Here is a 12,075-nt window from a genome sequence, read left to right as displayed (position 1 = left end):
ATGCACGTGTATGTGTGTGTGTGGCTGCTTGTACTAGTCCCGACTGATGCCGATTTATAGTGCTAGCTCACTGAGATACCATGCCGCAGTTTAACATGAATACCCCACTCAGACACAGTATACTGACTCCGAGCCGACCAGTCCTTGTTTTAGCCCCTTAATGCCGAGCGCCAGACAGGGTAACAACAAGTACAATCTTTTAACGTCTTTTTGTATGACGCGGCCCGGGATCGAACCCTGGACCTTCCGCTCTCCGGGCGGACGCTCTACCACAAGACCACGGAGGCGGTCCAATCGGAAGGGGTGCTAATTGGGATTGTTAACTAGCCAATATGTTAGCAAATATCGCCGTTGGCGCTTATTAGAGCGGGGCGCTTAATACGTCGAATACGGTAAGTACAATGTCAGGTTTCAGAAGCGTCCCTATTATACAGGGGAGAACGATTTGCATCTGTGTTTTTCAGAATTTGGAATTGTTTTATTTCAATTGGGAAATTTATTTCTGACATTTGCTTCAGATTTTGGGAAGAATTAGCCTCTAGTGAGATCTTGTGAGTGATACCAGGTTTATTGAACCAGTCCTTCACCAATACATATTTAGATAAATAAAATGTATATGTTCATTTTTTAGATTCTGTTGCTTTAGGCACACATATAAAACTTGAGTGAGTGAGTGAGTATGGTTTTACGCCGCTTTTAGCAATATTCCAGCAATATCACGGCGGGGACACCAGAAATGGGCTTCACACATTGTACCCATGTCGGGAATCGAACCCGGGTCTTCGGCGTGACGAGCTAACGCTTTAACCACTAGGCTACCCGACCGCCCCATATAGAACTTGAGCATGCACAGTAAAAATTGATTTTGTAAGCTCTGAAAAATTCCAGGTATGTAAAGACTAAAATTTATTAAAATTTATGCTAATCAAGAGAGCAGTTTAGGCTAGTATGTATGCACTATTCCAAGCAGGCTGTGTGTGAATATGATTATGGTGTTGATGTTTTCCTGTTCAAGCCTTCACAATATAATATTATTCAATAATGTTTAGTTTTTGCGAAGAAAAAGCATCTAACCTTTACAAATATTTATTTGAGGTGCACATGTATTTGCTGTTCATGGTCCGCGAAGGAAGACTTATCTAATGTGACGCCATTCTTTTCAATGTAGAATCTCCATTAGACATGTCAAAGGTCAAGGTTGTTCCACAATGCGTAATTTTTCACCAGTTTTGAGGGAACTTTGACATGGGATCTCTGCCACGATAACATTAAGCAAGATCAGTTTGACCTATGTTGATCCTCTTATTCACTCAAGGATAATTTCTTTATTAATGATTTATGTTCTTGCGTCAACGAATGACCTGCACTGGCTCCAGGCTGAGCAAGCATCAGATGACCTCTCTCGGTTGAGTCATAGGATGCATTATCAATTTAAAGTGAATTACCACATCTTATCTGATTTTCTTTATCTTTTCTCACAAATCAAATGGACTTCCATGGTTTAGTGGACATTGAGCGTCTGCCCAGAGAGCGGAGGTCTGCGGTTTGATTCCCGGCTGTGTCATACCAAAATATGTTAAAGATGGTACTTGTTGTTACCCTTCAAGATGCTCGACATTAAGGGGATAAAACAATGACTGGTTGTCTTGACGTATACTTTGTGTGATTGGGGTATCCATGTTAAACTGCGGCATCGTATCTCAGTGGGCTAGCACTATAAAATCAGCATTAGTCTTGATCAGTGCTCACACATACACATACGTCTGCATGTAAGTGCAATAAAAAATCATATGCAAGATTATTGAAATCTAACTTGCAGACAAATATGGTGGTTTTTGAATCACTTGAAACAAATTTGCTAGGACTGCCTGTTGGCCCAAACCATGTCTCCATTTAAATTCAATTCACTCACTCTATCTCTCACTAACTCATTCACTCACTCACTCCATCCCTCACTCAATCCCTTACTCACTCCATGACCCAACTCGCTCATGCCATCCCTTACACACTCACTCATCTCTCACTCACTCTTTCTATCCCTCACTCACTCTTTCTATCCCTCACTCACTCCATCCCTCACTCATGCCATCTCTCACACACTCACTCATCTCTCACTCACTCTTTCTCTTCCTAACTCTTTCTATCTCGGGGCGGTCAGGTAGCCTCGTGGTTAAAGCGTTCGCTCGTCACGCCGAAGATCCGGGTTCGATTCCCGACATGGGTAAAATGTGTGAAGCCCATTTCTGGTGTCCCCTGCCGTGATATTGCTGGAATATTGCTAAAAGCGGCGTAAAACCATACTCACTCACTCACTCACTCTTTCTATCCCTCACTCACTCCATCCCTCACTCACGCCATCTCTCTCATCTCTCACTCACTTTCTCTTCCTAACTCTTCCTATCCCTCACTCACTCCATGACCTCACTCACTCACTCATCCCTTACTCATTTCATCCTCTCTCTGTCCATCCCTCACTCACTCAATCCATCCTCTCTCTTTCCATCCCTCACTCAATCCATCCTCTCTCTTTCCATCCCTCACTCACTCTTTCTATCCCTCACTCACTCCATGACCCTCACTCACTCCATCCCACTCACTCACACCATCCCTCACTCACTCACTCAATCCTCTCTCTTTCCATCCCTCACTCACTCTTTCTATCCCTCACTCACTCCATCCCTTACTCACTCCATTACTTACTCACTCACTCCATCCCTTACTCACTCCATCCCACTTACTCATTCCATCCTTTACTCACACCATCCCTCACTAACTCATTCCACCCTTCACTTACTCACTCCTTCACTTACTCACTCCTTCACTGACTCACTCAGGCCTGTATGCTTCACCTAACAATGTTTTAATGTAACCACCTGTGGTTCCTGTGTGCTTAGGGCAACAGGTTTAATGTGTGGCATGTTGGCTGGGAGAGCTTGGTGTACGTGAATAAATATGAAAGCAAATGTGCACAGGTGTTGCTGTACATAAACAAACAGAATATCTGCATGACTCCCCTTGCAGGTCATGCGTCAGCAGTGGAATTGTTTTCAGCCATAATAAAGTTGGGATGGTTTGGAATATGACCTGGAAAAGAGTTAGTATGTAATCAGGGTGCCCCAAAACCCGAGGTAGAATAGGTCTTCAGCAACCCAAGGATCGGGTGGTCAGACCCCCTTACTTGGTTAATGAATGTCATCATATCCCAATTGCGCGGGACCCATGAAGATTCAGGGTAGAATAGGTCTTCAGCAACCCATGCTTGCCGTAAAAGGCGACTATGCTTGTCGTAAGAGGCGACTTACAGGATCGGGAGGTCAGACTCCCTTACTTTGTTGATGCATGTCATCGATCCCAATTGCGTGGGACCCGTGAAGATTCCAGGGTAGAACAGGTATTCAGCAACACATGCTTGCCGTAAAAGGCGATTATGCTTGTCGTAAGAGGCGACTAACGGGATCAGTTGGCCAGGCTCGCTGACTAATGGTTGATTAATGTCATTGTATCCCAGTGGAACAATGCTCATGATATCAATCACTGGATTGTCTGGTGACTGGACTCGATTATTTACAGACCGTCATAAAGCAGGAATATAGTGCAGAGTTAAACAAACAAACAAACAAACAAACTATAATCAAAATACAATTCTATGAACGTATACACAAAAATAAGATGAACATCTTTTGAGAAAATTTTGCCTTTGCTTTAAAAACACATCAAAACAAATTATGAAACCACAAGACTCCAAGACAGGAGGCAGACAAGATGATAATAGAACCTTCATCATGCAAGTTGGGCGCATTAATCAAACTGGTCATTAAAGTATGGCATGAGGTAAAACTAACGGCCTCTTAGACCCATAAACAGATTCATTAAGGTGATATAACTGTGAGAGGCAGTGTAATCGTGTTGTTAAGCGCATACGTTGTGTGGGATTTGAGGGAGACTGCCCTTCCTATTTCCACCAGCCTGTATTACTGACAAACAGCGGGCTGACCTCCTGCTTATGATATTGTCTACAGTAACAACATAATAGTCACAACTCATAACTCCACATCTTGTCCCTCGTCCCAGGAACATGGAATTGGAGGATGTCCGGCATCGTCGGGGGTATGTTGGTTTCATTTGTAAGATCCTTGTTGTAGTTGTAGTAATTGGCAATGGTCCTGTAGTCCTTGCCAAACTGCCAAATAGTTAAGGTATCATAAGGACTAGTAGAAATATGACATTTTTAAGTGTTTTGCTATTTGTTATCATTTTAAGGACTAGTGGACGAGAAATGTTAATTTCTACCGCTGAAATGATATAAATTCATTAACGTCTGTTAATGTTTGTCTGTCTGTGGTCTGTCTGTCTATCTGGATGTCTGGCTGTCAGGCTGGCTGGCTCTCTATCAGGCTCTGGGGACACGGGTAGCCCAGTCATCTAAGGCACCGCGATTCGCTGTGCAGAGTTGCATCCTTTGGGCACGCCAGAAACCTATGATTGTGGGTTCGAATCCCAGTTGGCCCCGATTATGTTTCTAGTTTTCTCAGCACCATACCCGTGCTCGTGAGTTTCGCCGAAGCGGTAAACGTCTGAGACCTGCATCACTTCGGGTTTTCCTCCCACATTAAGCTGACACGCCGCGATATAACTGGAATACAGTTAAAAGCAGCGTTATACCCAACTCACTCGCTCACTCACTTTGTCAGGCTCTCTGTCTCTGTCTCTGTGTGTGTGCATGCGCGTGTGTGTCTGCTTGTACTCGTCCAGACTAATGCTAGTTTTATAGCGCTAACCCACTGAAATACCTAACCACAGTTTAACATGGATATCCCACTCAGACACACTAATACTCGGACTCCGAGCTGACCAGTCCTTATTTTATCCCCTCCATTATATGCCAAACTCTAGATAGGGTAACAACAGGTACAATCTTTTGACGTTTTTCTTGTATGACGCGGCGAGGGATCGGACCACCGACCTTCCACTCTCTGGTATTTCACAAATCAACTTTATTTGTTTGTAACGGACGAGGGTGTGGTGATTTAACTTGAATATGTTTCACTACTTCGGATTGTTTGAAGTTTTGAGTGGCATGGAAGTATAGGTAGATGGATGGACTGATGATTAATGCTGTTCTTTTGTTTCAGGATGAAAATAGATCAATTAATCTAATATTTCATACTTAGGCCAAATTAAGTACTTGTTTTACCGGAAAATGTTTTTGAAATATCTTGATGCAGGAGAGAAAAATGGGGGAATTTGTTCAAGTGTTGAGGGGCCTTACAAAGCAGACTCTATAGCCAACAGACAGAAAATGTTCACAGCTAAAGACTGTACCATTAGGATTCACATTAACCAGATCGTCATATAGAGACAGTAGTCACTCAGTAACAAAGCTTCCATTATCATCACATATTTCTTGAGAAATCATTTGAACTTTTGGAGTATTTTTTTTAACGTTCATCAAATGCAGAAACTTCCATGGTCACAACTCTGACTGCCTTGTATTTCAAATTGAAAGTTACCAACACGTACAAAGTGGTTGAAATGTCAACATCACTGGGTTTGTGTTTTTCTACAGATGCTTGAACTATTTCTGGATGTTCTTATTGCTAGCTTTATCCAGAGCACAGAGCGACATGTTGCTGACAGTCGTCAGTCATGACAGTTACGCTCCCGGTCGAGGTTGAAGGACTTGAAGGTTGAAGGAAAAAACTATCAAAATGTACGAAAACAATTGGAATGTTAATTTTTTTGGTCCATGAGTTTTCTTGCGTGTTTACTGCCATTCTGAGTTTTTCAATAATGGGCTCAAGAACCATAGCCAATAGGTATAAGGCATTCATACTGATTAAGACAATGACGTGAATTTGAAATAGCCTACAAGAACATTGAGGTGAACGCATGGTTTTTTTGGTTGTTGGGGTTGTTTTTTTTGGGTGGGGGGGAGTTAGGACTTTGGGAAAAAATTGATTGTTGGCTTTTGTAAAATGTAATAATTTGGTCTAGCCGTCATGTTATTTTGTCTCTTAATCAGATAAGTCAGTATGTTTTCAAGCTGTCAAAGTTTCATTTGTAATAACTGTCAGTCTGACCTTTTCTTCGATGTGTTGTGTATTTATCAATCACAGTTCACAGCAAGACAACTACACTTGTCATGTTGGCTATGTCCTCATTTCTTTCAAATACTTCTGTTATGCCCCTGTGGCAATTCGACCCGTGAAGATTCCGGGGTAGAATAGGTCTTCAGCAACCCATGCTTGCCGTAAAAGGCGACTATGCTTGTCGTAAGAGACGACTAACGGGATCGGGTGGTCAGGCTCGCTTAACTTGTTTAACTACAAGGATGATGATGATGATGATGATGATGATGATGATGATGATGATGATTATTGATTGTTTGTTGTAAGTTTAATGCCCCACTCAGCAATATTCCAGCTATATGGCAGCGGTCTGTAAATAATTGAGACAATCCAGTGATTGATATCATGACCATCAATCCACTATCACATGTAATCAAACAAGTCAGCGAGTCTGACCACCTGATCCCGTTAGTCTCCCCTGACGACAAGCATAGTTGCCTTTAACGGCAAGCATGGGTTGCTGAAGGCTTATTAGGCCCCGGATCTTGGGTCGTGATAATAACGATGATGATGATGATGATGATGATGTGTCAATGATCATAATGGATGGTGATGACAATTGTCAGTTGTCACCCGCAATTGAAGTGATGATGATGATGATGATGATGATGATGATGATGAAGTGTCAATGATCATAATAGATGATGATGACAATTGTCAGTGGTCACCCGCAATTGAAGTAGTGATGATGATGATGATGATGATGATATGAATGATGATAGTGATGAATAGGATTGATAATAACATTGATCCTGATGGTAATCATGGTTTGAAATTGGAACTAATCCCCACTCTGTATTCAAACTATTACTTGCTATAATTTCTAATGTGAACACTTAAGCCAGGAGAAGAACTGAGCTGTGATGATTCTGTTCTTACTGTAGAGAGCATTATAAGCAGGGGGAAAGCCTGTTGTTTGTCAGTTATATGCTGCCGAGACAAAAATGATAGTCTCTGAAATGAACATATTTTACAGAAAAAAACAGTTGTTTATTAATAGTTATAAACTATAATAAAAAGAAATCCTGGGGCATTCTTCTGAAAGTGCAGTTATCTAGACTTGCCAAATATAATAGACTTGCATGGGCTGTATTGGATATATTTGTTTCAGGGTCTGTATGAGAGACTTAAAAAATGACTACTCTGTGTGGTTGTGATTTGTTTATTGACTCTCACATGAGCCGGGAGATCAGAAACCAGAGAAAATAACCCTGATAGTTGTAGAAGAATAACATTGACTCTTATGTCATTAATTGAGTTTTCTGGAGTGCAACTATTGAAGGAAAATTGAAATTGATCCACTTATTAGATCAAGAAAATTTGGAAAAAAACCACAGCACAACAAACTCATGGAAGTGAAAATGTTCTTTCTATTGATCTAAATCGGCAAGATTCTGGTTAACAAAGTTAAGAATGCTTATTTCATGTCAGTTACGTGGTGTGATGACATTATCACCCACTACTGCTTACAGCTATAGACAAGATCGTATTGATTCAGCAGGAAGAGAGACATGCGACTCGGTATCACCAGCCATGGGTTGGTGCTTTGTGAGGAAATGGTAGGTTTTATCTATAGTAATTTTGACTTACGTGAGCGGAGTTGTTAGAAATTGACAGGCTGCTATTGATTAGCTGATTATATGAACGTGTTATGGACATCCGTGCCAAAGCAACATGTCATTTCGGATATTGACAAGAAGCTGGTAGGGCCCAGGCTGAGACTTGGACCATGGCGAACACTGCCATGTCTCTTCTTTGTGCCATTGTTGAAGGTAGCAATTGGCAAAAGTTTTGAAGTGAAGTAACTTCGATTTGGTTGGAGTGTATGGAGGCTGACGTACTGATTTTACATCCAGTGCAACTCTGGGTTGTGTGATGGTAGCTGTGGCTTAGAACTACTGAAATGACCTGCTTAGTTTTGGTCTTTATAAGTTTGGGTGAGGTGAGGTGAAATTGGGTTTAACGTCGCGTCCAAGATTATTGCACTTATATAGCGATGTGCATATATGTGTATGTGTGTGTGTGGCTGCTTGTACTAGTCCGGACTGATGCCGATTTATAGTGCTATCTCACTGAGATACCATGCCACAGTTTAACATGAATACCCCACTCAGACACAGTATACTGACTCCGAGCTGACCAGTCCTTGTTTTAGCCCCTTAATGCTGAGCGCCATGCAGACAAGGTAACAACAAGTACCATCTTTTAACGTCTTTTTGTATGACGCGGCTGGGGATCAAACCCCGGACCTTCCGCTCTCCGGGCGGACGCTCTACCACTAGACCACAGAGGCGGTCTCTTAGTTTGGTGAGCCTCAAGTTCGAATATGGAACTGATTCTAAAATTTGAAAGTGTGCTTTAAGAACTGGTTTAAGCTAAGGGTCGTCTTGGTAATGTCTCAGCGGTGATCTCTGTGGGGATTCCTGGTTTACTGAGAATTGGTCCCAAGCAACCTTGACCATTGCTTGTAAGTTGGAAGTGACCTATTGGATCAGGTGGCCTGATCCTTGGGACTTGTTGGATAGTAGGACTGCAATGATTTACCAACTGTGGGATCCAATAGGTATCACGATACTATCATGTGCTCTTATCTGTGGTGCATAAGCCGTCATAATCAAATACCTAGCACATTGACGATTTACAGCTGACAGTGTCAAGGATGGCACAATGGATGTACATATTTACAATTTCACTACTGATTTTCACTGCTAATTGGTGTTTGATGTGACAGTTCTTAAAGCGAACATTGAAGGGAAGAATCAGTGTTTTGTCTCGAGGTGTGCTTCTATAGTATTGAATCTAAGGGCCGCTAAAGTTTGACCCTTTAACATCAGAGCTATTGCATAGACCACTTGTTTAATTGTGACTACTTGTGTCTCCAGGACTTGTTGATGCATGTCATCGTATCACAATTGCATAGATTGATGCTGACATGGTGTCAATCACTGGATGGTCTGGTCCAGGCAGATCACTGGCAAATAGCTGAAATATTGCTGAGTGGGGTGTTAAACAACAATCGATCAATGACCTTATGGGCTGGTATAGGTGGTTTGAAGACATGTTCTTAAGCAGGAACAGATAGCTTGAATGTGACCTGCCTCACACTTGCATGTGTAAAACCAGGCCAAAAGAACTCACGAATGTTGATAGTCAGATTTATATTACCGTATTCGACGTAATAAGCGCCCCGCTGTAATAAGCGCCCACGGCGATATTTTCTGATATATTGGCTAGTGAACAATCCCAATTAGCACCCTTCTGAATGATCAATGTACACAAGACTTATTTATTCGTGTATAATACGCAATCATGTGTTATATGCACCCTTAATTATGGGCAATTTAATTCTGGAAAAATAAATCTGTTGTGTATAATACGCACACTTTTCTTTTGTATCATTTCAGGCTGTCAGCATAAACCACGGAATTTACGATCTTTCACCAAACTTTTTTTCTAATAAGAGCTCCCTATCTCTAATTTTGAGAGCGCCCGGGGCGCTTATTACGTGGGATACAGTATTTCTTGTCACAATAGGACATACAACTTTGAAATTTAGCTAGCTATAATTGCTCTTGCCTATGATAGCCTAAAAGTCTTGACAGTAAGAGACATTATGTAATGAATAGATGCATAGTTGTACAAAGAAAGAAGTTGATCATCAAAACACATTCTATCACTGGTATTCAAAAGTTGACTTTGTTTGGTTTATAGTTTTCCAATTTCACAAACACTCCTCGAGAATCATGTTTAGTTTCTCTTCTCTCAACATTTCTGCACCAGTTTAGTAAGAGGTTAACATTTAGATTGACCATGGTCCTATTTTGATTGTTTCATAGATTTTATGTTTGGTTTGAGTAAGGGAAATTCATATCTAGTTAATTGTATGTTCCACTGTGCAACAGATTGGACTGTTCATTGCTGTCATCTGTTACAAGATGCTCTCAAGTCTGAAACTGAAAGAGTGAAGTCTGAAAAATAGATCATAGTTCAGAATAAATCGGTGAATGACTTCATGTACGATAGTTGAAGATTAACAGTGTATGGTTTTCTTGTAGATCTGGTCACCTATAGACTCATTGCCATGCTAACGTTTAATACTGAAGTTATTGCAAGTGTGCATTTTGTAACCTACATTTGTACATGTCATTAAGACATTGTGATTTGATAATTTATAGCTAGATTTCACTAGGAATGGGATGATGTAGTTATGTTCTTCTCTTCTGTTGCAGGCCATTCAGAGGTGCCTGATGGTGCTGAACCACCCACGCCGTCATCCGCCACCTCCACACCATTGCACCCGTCACCAAGGGTGCGGGCTAGTGTGAGTAGATCACGTTCTTCATTTACTGTGTCACAAGTGTCCGCCCGGAGAGCGGAAGGTCTGGGGTTCGATCACCGACCCCGTCATACCAAAAGACGTTTAAAGATGCTACTTGTTGTTACCCTGTCTGGCGCGCAGCATTAAGGGGCTAAAGCAAGGACTGGTCGGCTCGGAGTCAGTATACTGTGTCTGAGTGGGGTGTTCGTGTTAAACTGTGGCATGGTATCTCTGTGAGCTAGCACTATAAATCTGCATCAGTCCGGTCTAGTACAAGCAGCCACACAAACACACACACATACATGCACGTCGCTATATAAGTGCAATAATCTTGGACGCGACGTTAAACACCATTTCACCTCACCTATTGTGTCACAGGTACAGCCCTAGAAATTTGTCTTTTTTAAGACCTGTCCAGAGGATCTCAGCAATGCTGTCCTGAAAAAGTTATGAATATTAGCTTGCTTATTTCAAATAATTTGTAATATTGTCTGTAATGTTTTCTGAAAATTAAGAAAGAGAAGTCAGGTGAGCTACAAAACCTCATGGTGTAATCCTCTTCTCACTGAAATATGAACATACTCAAACACGAAAATAATAAGCTTTACTTCCCGTTTCACAGTTACTAGCTGGTTATATAAGAAGTTTAAATTCCTGTGAAAATCCTACCTCTATTTTATCGTTGCCATAAATCCTGTTTCTTGGCTCTCATCACACTGTAAAAATCTTGAGATTTTCAACAAGTCCTCTTCAATGTCAATTATCCATAATAAGTTGTGCAGACAAAAGTAGTTCCGTATTTTCTTGAGTATAGCGCACACTATAGCGCACGAAAAAACACAGCTGTGTAGAAGGGGTGTGCATTATACACGCAATAATTAGTTTTAATGTTTTTTTCCCCCAACAGAAAGACATTACCGTGAGCACGTAACATCGGAAAAACCATGTCAACAAATCTGTACTGAAGTACGCAAATTAATCATGTAATTACACAGTCTGGCTATAAAATGTGTTCTTTGTATATCTGGACTTCTGTTTGTAACTTATTTCATTCATTTTATTCAAAATTCCTTTAATTATTGTTTTGATTAATTTCGGCGAAATCGTGTGTGAAGCGATAGGAAGATCGTATATCTCACCGTTATTAACAGCAACGACGGTCAGATTACCGCTATTGACGCCTTGAAACAAACTTTAGTTCATTGGATGTGTCTTGACCAAATCACCGGTAGATTCCAAGAAAACGTGTGTACAGCTTATTGACTGCTGTTTCTTGCTTAGTATACGAGAAAATACACAAGGTAATCTTAATCCCTGGATGTAAAACAATGCCTAGCAGAACAAAAAATACATTTAAACATTAAATCAACATGTCTGGTGATTTTTTACCTCAAATTTTAAATTTGTACTGACCAAGTTTCTCATCAACCGTCCGTTTATCGGAATTCGTTGGAGGGGTACGGTGTAATTTTTTCTGAGCATAATATTCGATTTTTATTCTTACAAAATACTGAATCCGCTAGAGGGGGGTGCGCATTATACTTCAGTGCGCACTATACTCAAGAAAATACGGTATTCACTGCTCACTGCTCCTGAACTCACCTCTTTCCTGTGTATGCTGTAGTCAAC

The 12,075-nt window shown here is 41.1% G+C and overlaps 1 protein-coding gene across 1 annotated transcript in view; it reads left to right on the top strand.

Annotated features, from left to right (window-relative positions):
• Positions 1-12,075, top strand: part of LOC139462337 (oxysterol-binding protein-related protein 8-like) — a 135,766-nt gene that overhangs the window by 90,151 nt on the left and 33,540 nt on the right. The window contains 1 exon segment of the mRNA XM_071243988.1: positions 10,358-10,449. Within this exon segment, the coding sequence (XP_071100089.1) occupies positions 10,358-10,449 (92 nt within the window).

Source organism: Haliotis cracherodii, unplaced genomic scaffold (genome assembly GCF_022045235.1).
Source record: "Haliotis cracherodii isolate W230 unplaced genomic scaffold, xgHalCrac1.p SCAF_15, whole genome shotgun sequence".
Classification (NCBI taxonomy): Eukaryota; Metazoa; Mollusca; class Gastropoda; order Lepetellida; family Haliotidae; genus Haliotis; species Haliotis cracherodii.
This window is presented reverse-complemented; position numbering and strand designations above follow the sequence as displayed.